This window comes from Phocoena phocoena, chromosome 11 (assembly GCF_963924675.1).
Source record: "Phocoena phocoena chromosome 11, mPhoPho1.1, whole genome shotgun sequence".
Lineage (NCBI taxonomy): Eukaryota > Metazoa > Chordata > Mammalia > Artiodactyla > Phocoenidae > Phocoena > Phocoena phocoena.
Genome location: NC_089229.1, coordinates 80,860,062 through 80,882,095, shown reverse-complemented (window position 1 = coordinate 80,882,095; position 22,034 = coordinate 80,860,062). Strand labels below are relative to the sequence as shown.

General features: G+C 38.2%; 1 protein-coding gene across 3 annotated transcripts in view; it reads right to left on the bottom strand.

Moving 5' to 3' along the window:
• The window catches only part of ITPR2 (inositol 1,4,5-trisphosphate receptor type 2), a 523,170-nt gene that overhangs the window by 227,028 nt on the left and 274,108 nt on the right, over positions 1-22,034 (bottom strand). For all 3 annotated transcript variants that reach the window (XM_065887013.1, XM_065887016.1, XM_065887015.1), the window contains exons 33-34: positions 16,310-16,438; positions 14,983-15,103 (exon numbers count right to left, since the gene is read on the bottom strand). In XM_065887013.1, the coding sequence (XP_065743085.1) occupies positions 14,983-15,103; positions 16,310-16,438 (250 nt within the window). The remainder of the gene's footprint in view (positions 1-14,982; positions 15,104-16,309; positions 16,439-22,034) is intronic.

Sequence of the window (22,034 nt, the reverse complement as noted above, 5' to 3'; positions counted from 1 at the left end):
GAGAAGAAATAAAAAATTGACAAGTATAAAAAAATCTGCATTGGAAGACAGTACACAGTACATGTCCTTCTTTCCTCCCAGGATCCACTGAAATTTGTATTTTAATACACTTATATCACAATACTGAAAAATAAGAGTGCTTGCTGTAAGGAAAACAGAAATGTTGAGGCATTTCTGCAAGCAGCATGAAGAGGGGATTTGTCCGTCAGAGAAAGCAGAAAGAAGAAAATGCTCTACAAGACATACGAATTAGAACAGGCCTTCCTAGGTTCACAGACACACACAAAGTGGTCACGGGGGATGGGAAAGTCATCTGGCAACTCAAGAAGGAATAGCATCTGAATACCTGGGAAGTGAAGGCCTTCATCCCTCTGACTAGCATAACAGAGCAGCTGGCAGCACATGCTGCCAGAGGATACAATAAAGACATGCAGAAATGTTCTCTCAACAAACACGAATACCTGCCTGGAGAGAATGCCAAAGGAAGGGGCTAAGAATTGACAGAGAAGCAGAACAGAGCTTGAAGAAACTGCGAAGTCCTCATCAAATAAGCAGTAGCACAGCCGGGAGAGAGAGGGCAGCTCAAAGAAGAAGAGAAAATATACAAAAGATCCCAAGCCCGGATGAGAGCCCTCCTTATTTTAACCCTTGTTAGTATTCCCAGCTTGCCTTCTGCTTCACACACACACACACACACACACACACACACACACACACACACACACACTCCAAGAAAGCCTGTGTATCATTTATTCAGCCCCTCATCCAGAGCTCAGGGTAAGCCCTGTCATTTACATGAGAAAGCTAGTAGAGAAACAGAGCCTCAAAACTGCAGTGGAGTAACAGTCCATTGTATATATGTGCCACATCTTCTTTATCCATTCATCCAATGTTGGACGCTTAGGTTGTTTCCTTCTCTGGGCTATTGTAAATAGAGCTGCAATGAACATTTTGGTATTTACTCTTTTTGAATTTTGGTTTTCTCAGGGTATATGCCCAGTAGTGGGATTGCTGGGTCATATGGTAGTTCTATTTGTAGTTTTTTAAGGAACCTCCATACTGTTCTCCAGAGTGGCTGTACCAATTCACATTCCCACCAGCAGTGCAAGAGTGTTCTCTTTTCTCCACACCCTCTCCAGCATTTATTGTTTCTAGATTTTTTTGTTGATGGCCATTCTGACTGGTGTTAGATGATATCTCATTGTAGTTTTGATTTGCATTTCTCTAATGATTAATGATGTTGAGCATTCTTTCATGTGTTTGTTGGCAGTCTGTATATCTTCTTTGGAGAAATGTCCATTTAGGTCTTCTGCCCATTTTTGGATTGGGCTGTTTGTTTTTTTGTTATTGAGCTGCATGAGCTGCTTGTAAATTTTGGAGATTAATCCTTTGTCAGTTGCTTCATTTGCAAATATTTTCTCCCATTCTGAGGGTTGTCTTTTGCTCTTGTTTATGGTTCCCTTTGCTGTGCAAAATCTTTGAAGTTTCATTAGGTCCCATGTGTTTATTTTTGTTTTTATTTCCATTTCTCTAGGAGGTGGGTCAAAAAGGATCTTGCTGTGATTTATAAAAAATTAATAAATTTTTAAAATTCAAAAATGAATAAATAAAAAAATTACTTAATTAATTAATAATTTTAAAAAAAGAACGAGGTTGGAAGACTGTCAAAACAGCACACAGATCACACACTCAAGCCCCGGAAGAGGGGGAAGTGCCTTAAGTCCCCCACTTCGGATGACATCTCCCTGCCTCACAAGTCTCAGTCCGACTGGGCTAGCTTTGGCAAGGGGACGGAGCTGGATCAGGAGCCGCTGCTGCCATATCTGGATCAAGTTCCAGTTTTGGTCTATTATCCAACACCTAGCCAGACTCGCCTAGCAACTCAGCTGAGAGGAACAGAATAGGATAGCTCAAAAGAATAGGCCTCATACAGCATCAGCCTAAAGGAGTTTATGACCCTGGAAGAAATGGATCAGAAAAAAGGATCGGGGGGGGACTTCCCTGGTGGTGCACTGGCTAAAGACTCTGCACTCCCAATGCAGGGGGCCCGGGTTCATTCTCTGGTCATGGAACTAGATCCCACACGCATGCCGCAACTAAAGAGTTTGCATGCCACAACTAAGAAGCCCATCGGCTGCAACTAAGACCCAGCGCAACCAAAAAAAAAAATATCAATCAATAAAATAAAACAAATATTATAAAAAAAAAAAAAACTGCAGTGAAAGCCCACGCCAGTCATTATAGACCTTTATGACACACTGCCAAGAATCACAGGGAAAACCAAGAACATTAAGAATAACTAGCCCCAGTGAAAACAGATGATTTAGGGAAGCACAAAAAATATTTAAATAATTGTAATTATTGTCCTCAGAAAATGTGAGCATATAGTGCCTCCAAAACATTAGGAAAAAAAGAAAGAAAGAAATCTTGGAAATTAAAATATGATTGAGCAAATAAACGTTTCAAAATTGGCTGAAAAAGAAAAAAATAGGAATAAGGACCAAGCTGATAATCTGGGAAAGTTAAGGAATCTTGTAGAGCATAAAAGAGTCAAAGGGGGGACTTGCCTGGTGGTGCAGTGGTAAAGAGTCCGCCTGCAAATGCAGGGGACTGGGGTTCGAGCCCTGGTCTGGGAGGATCTCACATGCCACAGAGCAACTGAGTCCGTGTGCCACAGCTGCTGGGCCTGCGCTCTAGAGCCGCTAAGCCACAACTACTGAGCCCGCGCGCCACAACTACTGAAGTCTGCATGCCTAGAGCCCATGCTCCACAACAAAGAGAAGCCACCGCAATGAGAAGCCTACGCACAACAATGAAGAGAAGATCCCACTCGCTGCAACTAGAGAAAGCCCACGCGCAGCAACGAGGACCCAACACAGCCCAAAAATTAATTAATTAATTAATTTAAAAGAGTCAAAGGGAAAATAAAACAGAGAATATGAAATAGGGAGGGTCATCCAGGAAGTCAAATAACTAATAAATGTAAGCTCTAGAAAAAATATCAGAGACAATGAAAAGGAAGAAATGATTAAGAAAAAATAGAGGACAATTAGTCACCTTGAGCTGAAGAAAGATATTAAGTCCTTAAACTGAGAAGGTCTACTTTGTGTGTTTAATAGGATTAAATAAGCATATTGGCCATATTATAGTAAACATCTATAATGTTATTATGGATTGAATTGTGCCTCCCAAAAATATATGTTGAAGTCCTAATCCCAAGGAAAACAACAACAGTGGGCAGTACTATTTCTGCCGGTGAAAATTCTCTGAAGCTCAGAGATACTTAAAAACTTCTCTGAAAACAGATAATTTTAGCTACCAACACAAAAAGTTCCCAATTTAAACAAAGGCTCAAGCTGAAGTGTTAAGGAAATAATAACAGCTCTAAGGCAACCCTAACAATCAATTGCACCACTGCCCAAATTTCCGTAGTGAATGTTTTCCTAATATTCATTATAAATTTCCCTTTCCAAAGCATACAATGTCTCTGTTTCTGTCCATCACACACAGCAAAGCAACTGCACTCCTGTCCCATCTGAAGGACCGACAGCCTTGAAAAGTCCAGGCTGCACATATTTTTATAAATACTTAATCCCGCACCATGATCAAATCCCAGCAAGACTTTCATCCTCTTATGGCTGTTTCACTTATAAACTGGGTTTGCTCTAAACATTCAAAAGTCAAACAGAAGATAATACTTCTTATATGTTATTTTTTAAGCAACAGAAAATAACGAAAATTGTAAAACTGAAAGTTGCTCAAAACTTATTTCCATTCATGTTTAAACAAAGTTGGGGGAGTGGACTTACCTCCCCTTTAGGAAACAGGTACGTTAGATACAACTAACCAACGAGTGAGCATTTGTTGCTATGAACGTCACTTACACAAAGACGTGCTCAAGGAGTATTCTAATGATATCAGTGGGAATGGAATCCAATGGTAGCACCTCTGTTATTCCTAGCAGTGCATCCCTCCTATCAGTGTGGTCAGGGAAGTCTCACCCCTGCACCCCTACCTCATGCATCTATGAGCTGCTGCCACTATTCCACTACGGCCAGCAGCAGGGACAAACCAGAATGAGAAGACTCCACCAACCCAAAGTTTATGGAAAGGGTTTTATTGGTCTCCCAAACTGTACCACTCTAGGTGGTATTTTCTAGTCTCTTGTCTTAGCACAGATTGCACGATATAAATTAACTGGCTAAAGTAAACCCTACTTTCTCATGTCCAAAGGTAAACTTTAGCCAAAGGCTAAATCACAATTTCTAGGCAATAAAAGAAAATTAACTATGCAACTGGGGAAAGGATTTGAATTAAAATAAGTCAGCTGTGTAGATAATGACGAAACTTTTTCAAGCAACTGTAAAAATATTAATACCATTAAAGACATGACCTGAAATAGATTCTCTGTACTGTCAAAATATTATAAAGATTAATTTGAAAGCAAAGTTGACAGTGTTGGGCTTCCCTGGTGGCGCAGTGGTTGAGAATCTGCCTGCTAATGCAGGGGACACGGGTTCGAGCCCTGGTCTGGGAGGATCCCACATGCCACGGAGCAACTAGACCCGTGAGCCACAACTACTGAGCCTGCGCATCTGGAGCCCGTGCTCCGCAGCAAGAGAGGCCACGATAGTGAGAGGCCCGTGCACCGCGATGAAGAGTGGCCCCTGCTTGCCACAACTAGAGAAAGCACTCGCACAGAAACGAAGACCCAACACAGCTAAAAATAAAATAAAATAAAAAAAAGTTGACAGTGCTAATTTAGCTTTCTATATATTGTTTAAAAATTAAAGCAGAAGGTTGTGACTAGGAAAAGAAAGGAATTAATTCATGATCTCACTTACAAGACCATTAATAACTAGAATAATATTTTTCAAATGCAACCAAAAATATGATTCAAACTTAGCTTCTTTTTATTTAGCTAGATAAAATTCTGATATAAATAGTATATTGCAATGTGAACTAGGACGAATTCTTGGGGTTAACGGTTATCCCACCTCCCCGCCCCCAATAAGGAAAAACTAATGAATTTACCAACAGTCAGTTACTCTTCGGGCACGTAGCATTAACTCCAACTTCTTTGTTTTAGTGGTCACATTAAAGTTTAAGATGTTTAAAAAATAAATGTTCCTGTTTCACTCCTAAGTTGGACTGCAGCTAAGATACTATCTTGTTAAGGGTATTTTGCCAGAGAATAAGCATATGGAGTTCTTTAAAAACTAATAAGAGAGAGGATGGGTTGTTATTAATGCATTCACCTTTTACAGAGCTCTGCGCAGCGACAGTTCTCTAAAATGCACTATCTTTATTCATAGGTATTGTGATTATTGGGCTAACCAACTAATTAGGCTTACAAATCCTGAAAATTCTCTAGATAAGACAAGACTTTGCAGTGATTTTAAGATGTAATTGAAATCTATTTCTAATTACTATTCATTAAGTCTTGCATATTGTGTGAAATTTTTAAATTAGACAAAATTACTGGTGGTAACCGCCAGACCAAAAATCTCTGAGAACACACATACTGCAGCCGTAAGCGCCATGGAAAAAAATGCTTAGATAGATAGACTGACAGGCAGGAGGAAAAGGCAACAGAAAGCGTGAGCAGTCACTATAACGCTTCATTTATCATCAAGCACTCCTGTACAGGTCCGCAAGAGCAAGGACAGCTGGTGCACAAGGAAGGTATAATGGGGTGGGCAGAGAGTAGCACCTTTTCTGAATCATGTCAAAATATCCAGGATAAATCTGTACTGAAACACTAGTGTTCTTAAATACAAAGAACACTAAAAACACAAAATGTATCTTTCTTGTTTGGTACTCAAACTATACTTAATTAACCCCTAAATTGAATAAATAAAACAATTGTATTACAAGTGTTAAACAGGATGTGGAGAAAAGGGAATTCTTTTGCACTGTTGGTGGGTATATAAATCGGTGCAGCCACTATGAAAAACAACAGGTTGGAGGTTTCTTAAAAATAGAACTACCATATAATCCACTTATTCTACTTCTGGGTATTTATCCAAAGAAAATGAAGGCACTAACCCCAAAAGATATACACACCCCCATGTTCAGTGCAGCATTATTTACAATAGTCAAGATATGGAAACAACCTAAGTGTTCATCAATTAATGAATGGATAAAGAAGATATCTTATATATATATATAAAACATATATACACACATACAATGGAATACTATTCAGCATAAAAAAGAAGGAAATCTTGCCATTTGGAACAACATGGATGGATCTTGAGGTTATTATGCTAAATGAAATAAATCAGACAGAGAAAGACAAATACCACATGATTTCACTTATACATGGAATCTAAAAATCGAAACAAATGAACAAACAAATCGAAACAAAACTCATGGATACAGAGAACAGATCAGTAGCTATCAGAGGAGAAGGGAGTTAGGAGGTGGGTGAAAAGAGTGAAGGGGGTCGACTGCATGGTGACGGATAGAAACTATACTTATTGTGATGATCACTTTGTAGTGTATACAAATATCAAATTATTATGTTGCATACTTGAAACTAATATATTGTTCTATATCAATTTTACCTCAATAAAAAAATATATAATTTTATGGTTGTGCAAGAACTAGTATTGGCACACGTGACAAGTCATCTGGAAAAAATTACATTAATTCCATATCTTATACCTTACAACTAAATATATTCCAGATAACTCAAAATTGTAAACAGTCACACCAAAAACACAAACAGACAGAGAAACTAAAAACATGAAAATTCTCAATGGGAATTAAGAAACAGCATCTTATACTGATCAAGGCCACTCTGAAGATGAAAGAAAACCTAAAATGCCTTAAAGAAAATAAATTTCTGGGCTTCCCTGGTGGTGCAGTGGTTAAGAATCCGCCTGCCAATGCAGGGGACACGGGTTTGAGCCCTGGTTCGGGAAGATCCCACATGCCGCGGAGCAACTAAGCCCGTGCACCACAACTACTGAGCCTCTGCTCTACAGCCCGCAAGCCACAACTACTGAGCCCCCGTGCTACAACCACTGAAGCCCATGCGCCCTACAGCCCATGCTCCACAACAAGAGAAGCCACTGCAATGAGAAGCCCATGCACCACAACGAAGAGTAGACCCTGCTCGCTGCAACTAGAGAAAGCCAGCGTGCAGCAACGAAGACCCAATGCAGCCAAAAATAAATGAATAAAATAAATGTTTATTAAAAAAAGAAAAGAAATTCCTGCATGCCAAAAAATATTGAAATGACAAATGAAAAATTGAGAAAAAATATTGGCTACTTATAGGCAAAGAGCTCATTTTCTTAAGAAATAAAGGGCTATCCAAACTATCGAGAAAAACAAAGCCTTCAGGAAAAGTGAGCAAAACACAAAAAGTGGCAGTTCACAGAAAATACCAATGAATCAATCATATGGAAAGGTTTTGTTTTCCCTCACTCATAAGAAGAGAAACACACGTTAAAACTATAACAATACTTTTATTTATAAGATTTGCAAATATGTAAGAATTTGATAACACAGCACATTATCAAGGAGAAAGATACTCTCCTACATTGCTTATGGCATATAAATTGAACAACCTCTACAGAGGGCAGTATCTGTCAAAATTAGAATACCCAGAAATTCTACCTTTAGGTGTTTACCTTATCCTTCCTCATGAGCAAAATGACTGGAAACAACATAAATAACCAACAGTGGGGTTAAATAAATCAGAATATAAGCACACAATAGGATATTACGCAGCCAATGACAAGAATAGGATATTCACTCATTTCTTTGTATTCACCCACGTATTTTGTTCATACAATAAATATTCACTGAGTACCTACCATGCTCTAGGCACAGTGTCAGGCTCTAGAAATTTGTAACAGATAAGGTACTTAGTTTTATTCTGCTTTGTGATTTTTATACATGTTACATCTACCCCCAATGTACTAGAAATTCATTGAGGGCAGGAAATATGGTTTGACAGACTGCAGTTCCCTTACAACTAGAATAATGCCTTTCAGATAATGATGGTTCATTATAAATAGTTCAATTAATAAATAAGTGAAAACCTTTATAAGATTTTGCCCTATCTTCTGACTCATTCATATTTAATTTTTTTTAAGTAATAATGGAGGGACTTCCCTGGTGGTCCAGTGGTTAAGACTGTGCGCTTCCACTGCAGGGGGCATGGGTTCGATCCCTGGTTGGGGAACTAAGATCCCACATGCCATGCAGCGCAGCCATAAATTAATTAATTAATAATGGAGTTTTTATATTTCCATTATTACTTTAAAACCATAATTACAGGGATGTATTATGTCAAGCTCTTTATACAATCAGCCATAACATCTAGATAGATGAAAATAGAAATGTTTGTTTTAATAAAGACTGAATTTCTCTTCTCAAAGAATTAATGATTTATACACATTCGAATTTGGGGGGGAAACAACTGGCTTGAAGATTGATGTTCATTATTCAAACCATTTGTAAAAGATATTTTACAGAATTTCCATGTGGAAAAAATGATTATGTTTCCAACAAAGTACCCAATATTAATCCCCCTAAATCATTTGAAGATTATGAAACACATGGAACAAAATTCTTTTTTAACTGAAGTAACATGGGAGTAATCCTTGGATGCTTTTTCTTGAAGTACTTCTAACACGTGCTGTTGTATTTTATATAAATGAATAAACTGAGGAACAGTAACTGGCCAAGGGCATTAACATCTTGATCAATATTTCGTACCTTAAAGGTATAAAACAATGCTTATTTAAACCTATTTGTGATAGTAGAGCATCACAAATGCCTGCTAACATGTCAGCCTAGAAGGGGTTCACACCTGCCTGTGTGACCTAGCAAGCTGTCTAACCTTGCTAACTTCATGTCTGCATCTGTAAAATGGGGCTAAGGATTATGTCCACATCATAGGGTTTACCACAATGTCTATCACTAATAAATGCTCTCTACTCCCAGCCAGGTAAGTGCTAATTTAGTAAATACTTTTGCTGTTTTAACTACCTTTTGTGTCCAATGTACAAATACGGAAGAGAGTGAAATACTTTTGATGATGGATGAGTTGAACCAATGTACTTGAGAGCACTTTACAAACTGAAAACTGTTATATAAATGTAACTATAATAGATAATATAATAGCTATTCGTATGTATAGGAGTATGTTTACCAATTTGTAAATGCACTGAAAATTTGCTTTATAAAAACTAAGTATTCTCCCGACTTGTAATATTTTTCTTAAATATGTATATTCTTTGTTTTATAACTATAAATTCTTACATATTTGAATTATAATAATGCCCTTTTTTATTCTTAAAGAGTTGCTGAAACACGAAAATGACCTTGCACCTGAGTTATAAAATTTCAGACAGCTCCCTACCAGCAAGCCAGACTGCCATAGTTCTAGTTTATATGCCAGGGCTTCCTAAGATATGACTTCTGGGACAACCTGGAAGAGCATAACTTCACACTCAGAGGAACCTGGATTTCAAATCCAACTCAACTATTTGTTAATCGGGCAAGTTATTTAACCTTTCTATTCCTAAATTTCACTATCTGCGAAATATCTAGCTCATGAATTATTGTCAGTCAACAACATTCATAAACCGGCTTCATCAGAACCAGACACTTTTAGGCAGTAGTGATCAGTGAATAAAGCAAAGTCCCTGCTTTCATAGTTTATGCTCTAATGGGAGAAGCTGACAACAAAGAAGCAAACAAACAAGGTGCTTTCAAATAGTGCTAAGACAGTAAGAGAGGATGGGGGGAGCTGCAACACTTCACTGAGCACTGAACTTTTGAACACGTGACCATCTGGGAGATAAGGATCCAAATAGTGGGAACAGCACACACAAATGCCCTACGATGAGAAAAAGGCTTGTAGATGAGAGACAGAATGAAGGCCAGTGTGGGTGAAGTGAGAGTAGGGAAATGGGGGAAAGCAGTAGTGGTTGAAGCTCAGAGGATGAAGGGCTTTCTAAGTCATGATACGCTATAGGAATCTTCAGTGAAATGGAGAGTTTTACATAGGTGAAAGATATGGTTTGATTTACATTTTAAGATCACTCTAATTATTGTGTAGGGAATGGATTATAGTGAGACTGGGGAGGTGGGGAGTTCAGAAAGGAGACTCTTCTGTAATCCATGTCAGATTATGGTGTATTTGGACAAGGGTGCCCCACAAGAGAACACAAAAAAAGGTGTATTTTAGAAGTGGAACCAGTAGAACTTGCTATTGTATTTAATGCAAGTGAACAAAAGGGAAGAATCATATGTGACTCCCAAGGTTTTAAGATTACTAACTGTAATATAGTTATTCTTTACAATGGGACAAAAATCTGCCTCTTGCAGCTACCATATGTTAATTATAATCCTATTCCTGGGAACCTGTAAAAGAAGTCCATTCACACCTTGAAATGTTGGAAAATAATTATGTGCCCCCTCGGATTTCTTTTCTTTGTCTAAATATTTCAAATGTTTTCAATCACTACACAAATAAGATGGGTTTAGATCCCTTTACTACTATGGATGCTCACTTCTGAATGTCTCTCATTTTGGTTATGTGTTTTTCCATAAAAAGCATCCATCAACAAATAAAAAAAGATGTGGCCTACCCATTGCATAGCAGAATTTGCTTTTCACCTTTTCTATCCTAGACAATAGCTTTTATTAATGTCTTTTTGACAGATACTTCATAGTCATTGCCCCTCAAAATCTAGTCGATTAATACCTATGACGATGTAAGCTAGGATACAGTAAAGACCGTAAGAAAAGTATAAACGGCCAAATGAGGGTGAGTTCAGATCCAGACCTGGGAGTCAGAAATGGCTTTTATGGAGGAATTTGGACAAAGAATTTTTCTGAGTAATGGAAAAGATGCTGAGAGATGGCAATGGTGGAAACTGGAGAAAGAAAGTTATAGTGTGAGCAATGCCTGGGGCATAATAGTTCAGTTTGCTGGGTGGGGATGAGGAGCAGTGAGCAAGGTCAAAAGAGGAGGTAGGGCTGTGGAGGCCACAAACATTGCAATGAGGAATCCATCCTTAGTTTGTTAGACAAAGGTATGCTGCTGAAGGCTGAGGACTTTGTTGTTGATGTTTTTAAACCAACAAGAGAATTTCACTTCAAGAAGATTATTCTGGTAGCAGATTTAAGTGAAGAAAGACAGAAGGAAAGAACATTGAATGCCTACAGTGGTCCAAAAAGGAAGCAAAGTGGGGTCAAACTAGGCCATTATGGAGGAGAAGGCGGGGGAAGTACAAATGCGGGGGATAGCGGGAATGGAATCTCCATAGCTTCCTAACTGTTCAGGTGGAAACAACAAACAAGGAAGTGGAAGAAAACAGGCTTGCCATTTGCAGCAACATGGACGGACCTAGAGATTATCATACTAGGTGAAGTAAGTCAGACAGGGAAAGACAAATATCATTTGATATCACTTATATGTGGAATCTAAAATATGATACAAATGAACTTATTTACAAAACAGAAACAGACTCACAGACAGAGAAAACAAACTTATGTTTAGCAAAGGGGAAAGGGGTAACAGAGGGATAAATTAGGAGTTTGGGATTAACAGATACACAGTACTATATATAAAATAGATAACCAACAAGATCCTACTATATAGTACAGAGAACTATATTCAATATCCTATAATAAACCAGAATGGAAAAGAATATGAAAAAGAATATGTATATTTATGTATAGCTGAATCACTTTGCTATATACCTGAAACATTGTAAATCAACTATACTTCAATTAAAAAAAATGTTCACAAAGATAAAACAGATTTTATACCAATACATCACTCTTCCAAACCTACCCTGATTGTAGACTTAGATATAATTATTTTTTAGACTTCCTTTCACATATGTCTTTTAGCATACAAAGAGACTAAAATTTCCTGTTAAATCATAAACAGTCGAGGAACTGGTAGAAAATGGAATGAAAGAATCTTTAGCCTGATCCAGTTTCAGTGACTGTTTTAAACCCCCAAAGCTCTGCCATCCTGCTCTGCAAGAGCTGATGTGAGTACACAGGGAACACCACTGTAGCAGCAACTTGCAACTCGGAAGGAAAGCACAGCATGGAATCTCACTTGTGGCTCAAAGCTCTTCGCCTCTCAATTTGTAAGTGGTGTGAACAGCATGCCCTCTGTGCCCCGGGTAGGGCCAACTGGTGTCTTCCCTCAATGCATTTGCTAAGTACTGAGGGAGCAAGAGCAGGAGGAAAGAAGAGGAGAAAAAAAGGGGAGGAGAGGGGCTTCCCTGGTGGTGCAGTGGTTAAGAGTCCACCTGCCGATGCAGGGGACGAGGGTTCGTGCCCCGGTCTGGGAAGATCCCACATGCCGCGAAGCGGCTGCGCCCGTGAGCCATGGCCGCTGAGCCTGCGCGTCCAGAGCCTGTGCCCCGCAACGGGAGTGACCACAGCAGCGAGAGCCCCGCATACCGCAAAAAAAGAAAAAAAAAGGGGAGGAGGAAGAAGAGCAGGGGAGAGAAAGCAGGAAGGAGATGAGGAAGAGGGGGGGGACTGCCTTCAAATGCAGCAAACACAACGTATTCCTATGTAAAGTAAATAGCATCATCACATTTCTTTGCTTTTTCTTCAGATTTTAGTTTTTGATGGTTAGTATATTTCCCAGCTGATTTGGTCCAAATGAAGATGCTTTTAGTACTATTTTATCATAACTTGAAAAGTATATTATTAAGAACTCAGAAATTACAGGAAAGCAAGAACAACAGAACCAGACTGACTTATAATTCCACCAGCCAGAGATACCAGTGTTATTTCTTTATTGATATCCTGCCGGACATTATGCTATGTGCAACTTTTTTTTTTTTTTTTTTGCGGTACGTGGGCCTCTCACTGTTGTGGCCTCTCCCGTTGCGGAGCACAGGCTCTGGACGCGCAGGCTCAGCAGCCATGGCTCACGGGCCCAGCCGCTCCGCGGCATGTGGGATCTTCCCGGACCGGGGCACAAACCCGCGTCCCCTGCATCGGCAGGCGGACTCTCAACCACTGCGCCACCAGGGAAGCCCTATGTGCAACTTTTAAAAATAAAATTTAGGTTCTCTTCTGTGTCCTTCTTTATTTTATGGCAACGCATATGGTGGCCTCTTCCTTTACCTCTTCCCTTCCCTTCCTGAACTATTCTGTCCTAAAACCTGGAGGAGGAGCAGAGCAAAGTCAAGTGACAGCGCTGGACAAGGAGCGCTAGGGGCCGAGGTGGTCCAGAGCACTCGAGCCCAGAAAGGAGTGGAAGGCATGTGCACAGGAGGCTGCCGGGAGTGGAGAATTAGACTTGAGTCAGGTGAGGAGGACGTCCACGGCAGGGGACAGCCTGGCACCACGTCAAAGGTGATAAGGGTATTCATGCAAACGAGTGATCCAGCACAGAGTCAGAGGCCACCTGGGAAGAGAGGCCGCCCCTCAGAGCAGCAGGGTGACATGGACCAGTGGGAACTGCAGGAAGGTGGCAAAGGCCAAGCTGCCAGAGGATGCATCTTTGTGGGGCGTGGCCCTACATGAGGTGCCTAAGCCCGAGTGGGCCGTGACGAGGGGAGGGTGTGTGCAAAGGAGGGGTCTCGGATGTAAAGCATTAAAATTATAATTTTGAGGAGAACTGGCATCCTTACAAGTTGAATTTTGAAATCCAGAAATAGTATAACTCTCCATTTATTAAAATCTTTTGTACCCCTCAAAATAGCAATATAATTTTATTCTCGTGTTTCTTAAGTTTTCTCTTAAGTAGTTACTATTTCTATTGCTGTTGTGACATATCTTTTTCACATTTTTTCTCCCTTTTGGATATATAGAAAATCTACCAAGTTTAATACTTATTTATAATTAATCACCTAGATGAACTCTATTAATCTCTTAGTTCTAATAATTTCCAATTGATCCTCTTGGGTTATAACTGCTTTTGAATGTACTCAAATTAAAATTGCGCATCATTAAATTTTGTTAGTATTAAGTTACTTAAACCAAATTGCAGATGGAGAGAAAAGAGTAAAAATATTTCACGTGGTCATTAATTAGTTAAACCATTTATTCATTTATCAAATATTTACTGAGCACATACCATAACCCTGGCCAAGTCACCTAATCTAGATAATTCTGTTTCCTCAACTGTAAAATGTAAATAATCAAGGAGCCTACCTAACGATTAAATGAGATAATACGCGTGAAGTGCTTAGCATTGCAAATGGTGCACTGACAAATGTCAGCAGTGATGATGACCACGATAATGAAACACACTATAAGCTGCCCTTCCCAATGCCTGCAGAACCACCTGTAGTTGAGAGAGTGATCCAGCTCCTCTGTTTGTTTTCTGAAGTCCAGCCCAGTCTATATTTCTTTTCCCTCCTCCTTTCTGACAGCCCTAATTAACTGTATTAAAAAAAAAAGAGGACTCTATGAGAAATTCTTCCTACAATGTACTAACCTTCCCTTAGCTGTTATCCCCTTGCACTCCATTTTATTTGGAATTTCTGAAGCCTTGTACGCATAACAGAGCCTCAATGAATACTGATGAATTTCACACAAAATGAGAAAACCAAAAACCCCTCAAAAAGTCCTCCTGCCACATGAAGATGTTAAGAAATCAGGCTACTTAACAGACAAGACAATTCCATAATGAAATCTGAGATAATTAAACTAAACTCATTTGTGTAATATCTTACTGAGCTATATTAAAGCACCATATACAATATTAAATTTAAAGTTAGAAATATAATTAGAAATAAATAAATATATTTTAAAATATTTAAAAAGAAGAAATATAACAATTATATCCCCCTCCCAAAAAGGATACAATTTCAGAGTCATTTGCTGATCACTGGTCTTCAGCTTTACAGAAACCACACCTGCTCTCTTTTTAAGTTGAAAACTGAAAAGCTACTTGTATTGCCTATTAGCCAAAAGCCTGATTTCTTTCACAAAATGTGAAAATAAGTAAAATCCGACACTCTGACTTACCCACTTCAGCCAAAGTTCTGATACAGGACTCCACCGAGGCTTTCTGAGCCGGATTTGGCCAAGTGCAATTGTAAATTCTGAAGGCAGACTGAAGCAGCTGAATGAAAACTGGCTGATGTGTCTGAGAACAGAAAGAAAAGAGGCAAACAGGTCACTAAACCATTAACACTCCTGATGCAGTATCTATGCATTATCAAAAAAGGCCCACCAAAATAAAATACTGTCTTGCCTTTTAAGTTTCAGTGCTACTTAATGAACATCTCATTCAACAAATATTTATTTTGTACCCATCTCATGAGAGGCACCACACCAGACACTATAGAAAACTGATTATTTTAACTATATTCTTAATCAGGAAAATATGGCATTTCTTGAAGCCAATGACATGGATTTAAGTATATTTTTACAATCTCTGGTTTATTTCCGAGTATAAATAGAGCAGGCATTTTGGGTTTGTTTGTTTCACTGATCGTATGTTTTGGTTTCGTATGATCAGCACGTAGAGGAGGCAACAATTTGGACCTACAAAAACAATTTTACATGATTCTAATAGTTCATTCACAATTTTCCCTAAAAAAAGTATAACTGAAATAATACTTTTATAAGAGCAATCACTGTAGAATATTTGGCAACGAAAATCACCAAAAATCCTAACGTGGAGAGAGAATCAGTATCAACATTTTTAAGATAATTACTTCCTGAGTTTTCTTACGTATATATGCACATATATTCTTTACACGCACAAACCTGGATGATGCTATGATGCAATTTGGGGGCCTGTTTCACTTTACATTGCTTCATGATCATTTTCCTTAGGCATCGATTTTTCTTTTAAAACATGATTTTTAATTGCTATATAATAAGCCATCTACAGATATACCGTAATTTATTTAGCTATTCCCCTGTTTGTGGACATTTAAGGTTGATGGCAATTTTTAAGTATTATAAACACTTCAATGAAAATCTTAGTACATAAATCCCTGCGAATTCTTTCGGGATTTACTAAACTGGAATTATTGAGTCAAAATGTCTATCCATTTAAAGAATCATTACCAGTTATTTCGACACTTGGCAGTCAATCTACAGATGTGAAAGTTCCTATTTTGCTTAGAGGGAGAGCAAAAATAATTCAGTTTGAAGATGGAGCCTCTTTATTTAAAATAAAGTTTGGGAAACTCAGAAAGCAGCATAATAGTCAATAATAGGAAAGAAGAGTGATCTTGAGAAATGTAGGAAAGGACTTCCAGGCATATTAAAGTTTTCTACACTCAAATAAGGTACAGAAATCGTGTGACAGACTTCTTTTGTACTTGTTTGTTTATATTACCTGCAGGCTGGTACTGTTGTCTGAAAAGGGAGAATTAAAAAAGCCGCTCACAACGTTCATGATTGACTCAGTAACACACTTCTCCAAAAAGGTGTCTGCGTGCTTCCTGTCTGTAGTTGTGTTGCAAACCTGGAGAGAAAAACAAAACAACTCAATGTGTTCTATCACATCTTTGAATTATAAGTCAATACTGGAACCTTGAATTATAAGTCAATACTGGAATTATAAGTCAATACTGGAACCTTGAATTATAAGTCAATACTGGAATTATAAGTCTATCACATCTTTGAATTATAAGTCAATACTGGAACCTTGAATTATAAGTCAATACTGGAATTATAAGTCAATACTGGAAAATTGTCATGAAATGGTTGTTTATGACATTTCTTCTGCTTTTGAAAGTTGCTTTGAATAAAAACATTTCTGGGACTTCTCTGGTGGTCCAGCGGTAAAGAATCTGCCTTCCAATGCAGGGGAGATGGGTTCGATCCCTGGTCGGGGAACTAAGATCCCACATGCCGTGGGGCAACTAAGCCCGCGTGCTGCAGCTACTGAGCCCACGTGGTCTGGAGCCCACACGCCACAACCAGAGAAGAGAAAACCTGCATGCCACAACTAGAGAGAAGCCTGTGCACCAAAATGAAGAGCCCCGTACCGCAATGAAAGATCCCGTATGCCACAACTAAGACCCAATGCAGCCAATAAATAACTAAATAAATATACTTTAAAAAAATTTCTGCCTGAAATCCATTCAAAGTTTATCATTCTGTAGTAGTTTCACCTTTAAGTTTGGTTGCCATTTCATCCTTGGGCCAGAATTCTTTCACAGACCCCAGCCCCTTCTTCCAGATATGCTTCTCCCTCCTCCTGCACACAACCTTCTCCCTCCATCCTCAAGCCTAGCTTTGCTGGAAAATACTTTTCCACTTGATGTGAGGAAATCAAAGAGGAAACTCATTGTAAGTACAAGAAAGTGGTGAAGGTGATTAATGGTGGCTCCATATCTCTCTATACATTTTCACCTCTAATACCTGGCTCAGATTAGAGAATGCAAACAGAAAATATTTGGAGAGGAAAACAGAAAGATAAGAAAAGGTCGGGCTTCCCTGGTAGCGCAGTGGTTGAGAGTCTGCCTGCCGATGCAGGGGACATGGCTTCGTGCCCCAGTCTGGGAAGATCCCACATGCCACGGGGCGGCTAGGCCCGTGAGCCATAGCCGCTGAGCCTGCGCGTCCGGAGCCTGTGCTCCGCAACAGGAGAGACCACAGCAGTGAGAGGCCCGCGTACCGCAATAAATAAATAAATAAATAAATAAATAAATAAATAAAATAAAATAAAATAAAAAATAAAAGGTCAAACCTTGCCAACAATTTTGACTTGTTCATCCCCAGATTATCTGGGAAACACAGAGGGTGTGTTCATGCCTTCTTCTCAGAGTTGGCTAAGCAAGAAGACAGGACACTAGAGTAAAGGGAACATCAGCAAAGAACATGGGCTCTGACCTTTATGTAGGATTAAATGAAGCTGTAATTGGTCATTCTGCTAAACAAACTGTAAATTTCCAAACATGTCAGGGTTGACAAATTGCAAAAGCTAAGATACACGATTAAAACCGAATGAAAAAAAGTTGGGTGGTGAAAAAAAAAAGAGCATGGAGATAAAAAAAGAAGTGAGTGGGGGAGAACATAGGGTGCGAGGAAGGACTCAAGAACTGGGCAGAGTAAGAATGTTTAAATATCCACAAGATTACAGTGAGTCAGTATGGTGGCCAGATGTTCCAGATGTTCTTAGACAATTCGAATTTTTACGTAAGTTTTTTATTCTTTTCAATAGGTGATTAATCAAGAGTAAGGAAACGTAATTTAATCTGATATTGCTTTAAAACCCTGCACACAAATAAATTCACCAAAAACTCCCTCCTCAAACCATGTGTCCCAATGTTTCAGTGTGGAAAATAACAGTGTTTGCTGAATGGAGAGAGAAGAAAGAGCACAGGGTCTGTTTTGCTTCTAAGTCGCTTGCCGTCAGGGGCAGCTCACTTTTTCCCCATCTATTAAATGACACCTACCTGACAGGGGTGTTATCAGAACTAAAAGGTTTTTAGTGTGTCTAATCCCATAGTTACTGTCGGGAATGATGCAATTAAAGAAAATAAATTATGTCAAGTTATGTCATCTTTTAGTTATTGTTTCAGCACATAACATAATGCGTGGTAAATACAAAATGTTCAATAAATGTGAAAAGAATGAACCAATTAATTTTTTTAAATGAAAGAGTAAGAGAGAATAAGAAAGGACTCATTTTATCTTAGTTTAACTAAGGGTTAGACTCTATTTGTGGAATATCAAACCTCAGGTTAAAATTTAACATGGTCCCAGATCTAATATAAAATTGACTTTCCCATGATGGATATTAAGTAGGATTTATTTCATTTAGTATCTTTCAGCACTGGCTTTTATGGTGAATTTTTCTGATACACAGGATAAAAATATATTAAAGTGGAGTAAGTAGTTGAACAATTCTACCACAACCAGCCCAGAGAGGCTTCTTCCTCATCCAGTGACATTTCACACAATTGAACGGGGCTTTCTGGAGCTACTATAGAATCACACTACATTACCTGCAACTGATCATTTGCTAAAGAACCCCACAGATTTGCTTTAGTCAGTGGATTAATTAATAAAAGTTATCTATAATACTTCTAGATGAAGGCTTTCCTCAAAATCCTGGTCGTGGAAATTCTGGGTTGACACAACTGTGTGGAACCTATTCCTCAATTCATTTGTACAAGAAATTCAAATAATGTTCAAGATACTTTTTATGCCTCAGATGAATGACAACTTTTTCACCTTTAGAGCCTGTATCTTACACTGTAATATTATGGACAGGCAAGAGATAAGGAAGCCACTTTTTAAATTAAAGTCCTTAAAAATTTTTCGGGAAATAAGGAACCTAATTATTAGCAATATTTCTTTATCTTGTCTTTTATTTATTTTTACTGTTTCTTCCCAATAAAGATTAGAAATGGCCCAAATAAAATTACATCATATTAAATTAATTTTTATGTGTAATACATATATTTTTAAAGTTTCTGTTTGCAGATATTATTCACATACCATTATTTCCTATCAAACATTCCCATGTACCATCATTATTTAAACACTTATTTCAAAACGCTATATTTATTCCATTACTCTAATGCACCATCATGCTTTAATCCATTTTTGGAATGAGTTTAGTTAGGTATACGTAGATAAAAAATACAAATCATTTTCTTATTTTCTTAGCTATTTTTTTCCTGCGAGTCTTATGTGATTCCCCCCCGCTCCCGATTATTGTTATTATACAGGATTATGCAAAATTATTATTTTTACTTTCAGATTTTGGGGGTATATTTCACCAAAAGAGGAATCACCAGATGAGGTTTTATAGACAGTTCTGTACTACTTGCTGGGCTCATCCTCTAAAACAATAAATTTACAATGATATCAACAACCTATCTCTGCATACACAGGATGTTCCTTCATTACCATCAACTAGCTCTAGCTTTCAGGCTCTGGTTAGGTTCAGCTGATGCGACGCACTGGCAGAAGATCACAGAGTGGAAGAGAAAGAAGTCAGGTACCTACTCTGCCTCTGCCTCTACCTGCATCCCCATCTCCATTCTCCTCGTTGAGGCTTCAGCAGTGTCTGTGTCTCTGGGTATAGCGTCTTCTGGAGCCCTTCTGCAATGTCTCCAAGTTCTCCTCTGGGCTCTGGTAACACTGGTGCCACCCCTTGCCCCTTCAGGCCTGGGGTGGCAATAGTTTTGCATTGTTACCAATTCCTGGATGCTTCCCCTGTCACTCCTGGTTCCTTTAACCCTTCCCACACCTCTTGGAGTGTGCCATCTGTTTGCTGCTAGAACTGTTAATGATACCTAAAAGTTATTTCATCTGGCATTTCTGACATTGCTAACAAGGCAGGGCATTTTTCACACAATAATTTCATGTCTATATTTTGTCATGTAGAGATGATTCAACCCTCTAAGCCACTTTAAATGAAACATGGAAATGACTGTATATTACATATCAGTAAACGTATTTCACATAATAAAACTTTTCAGCAGTCATTTCACATGTATTTTCACATTCTGACTCTTAGAATTCCTTTCATTACATTTCATGGTGTAAAATTTTTAGCATTCAGGCACTGTTTTTTTATATTTGGGTCATTTCCATTTGTTTAATATAAAGAAGGAAAAATCCCTTCCACAAAAGAAAAGAATATTCTGTACATTTTTGTTCTAGCTTTTTTGGGAGTCTTCTCCCCATCTCCATCCACAATCTTGACTCCTACTTAACTTTTTAAAGCTATCTGAATTTGCTGCTGTAGGTGACCTGATTTATGCATTCTGATTAGTTTTTTTCCATACCGATATCCAATTGTCCTCCAAACATTGATTTAAAAGTAATTTCTTGCCTCACTCTCAGGTTACTTGAATTTATCTTATAGTGTATCACTAATCACTGTTTAAATCTCTCCTCATATCTCTGGTATGCTCCATGTATCATTATTTTTTAAGTATTTTAATTCAATACTATAAGAATGAAATGATTTTCCAATTTGTAATGTGTTTTACAACTGGAAAAACAAGTCTACCTTCATTGTCCTTTCCAAGAAAAAAAAATCATCTTTTGAAATTATCTGTCCTTTTCTGCTTCAGATGAATTTTACTATGCACCTATAAAATTTCATGGACTATCACTTAGGGACATAAATTGTTAAATTAAAAACTATTAGACTAGGGAGTTAGAACAGTGAACCAAACAAAACAAAGTCCCTACTCTACTGAAACTCTGATTCTAATCAAAAGAGACACACAATATACAAATTAACAAACCATATAAGTGTGTAAAAATAGAGCAAATAAATAGACTTTCAGAAAAATAAAGAGCAAGTAGTGCAGGCAATACAGCAGGAGGAGTAGGTACGGAGAAGGATTTACTATTTTACCTAAATTGCCTGGAGATACTTCTCTGTATAAGGGTAACATTTTAACAAAGAACTGAAGGAAGTGAAGAAATAGCCATGGAGGTTTCTGGGTGGGGAAAAATCTGTCTCCACCATTAGAATATAAGGCCCTAGACACCAGGAGCTGCTCTGTCTTGCTCACCACTGCACATGCAGTACCTTAGCACATAGTAGGTATTTAAAATTATTGGTTGAACAAATAAACATTAAGCGTAATTTCTAGATATAATTATTTCTGAGATTTCTCCCCTTGTATATATGATGTCCCTTCTCTCTTCTGCTCTAAAAGTGACTGTTACTCTTCCAAAGACGACAGATTGGGTTAAATAAGTTATCATACATACACTGGAGCAGCCCTGTCCAAGAGGACTTTCGGCAATGACAGAAATCTTCTATATCTGGGATGTCCAAGATAGTAACCACTAGACATGTGCTTATTCAGCACTTGAAATGGTTTTTTAAATTTTATTTTATCTAATTAAATTTAAATTTCAATGTGGCAAGTTGCTACCCTACCGGATAGGGCAGCTCTTGCCAGTAATATACTTTTGATCATACAGACCACGGAATACAAATCTTAAAAATCATTTTTTTATTCCTCATAGGCAGTAAAAATGTTCTTATAAATATCTGAGGTGATATCTCATATTTATTTTAATTTGCATTCCTTTATTTATGAGGTCAAAACTTTTCCAAACATTCGCTTTTAATA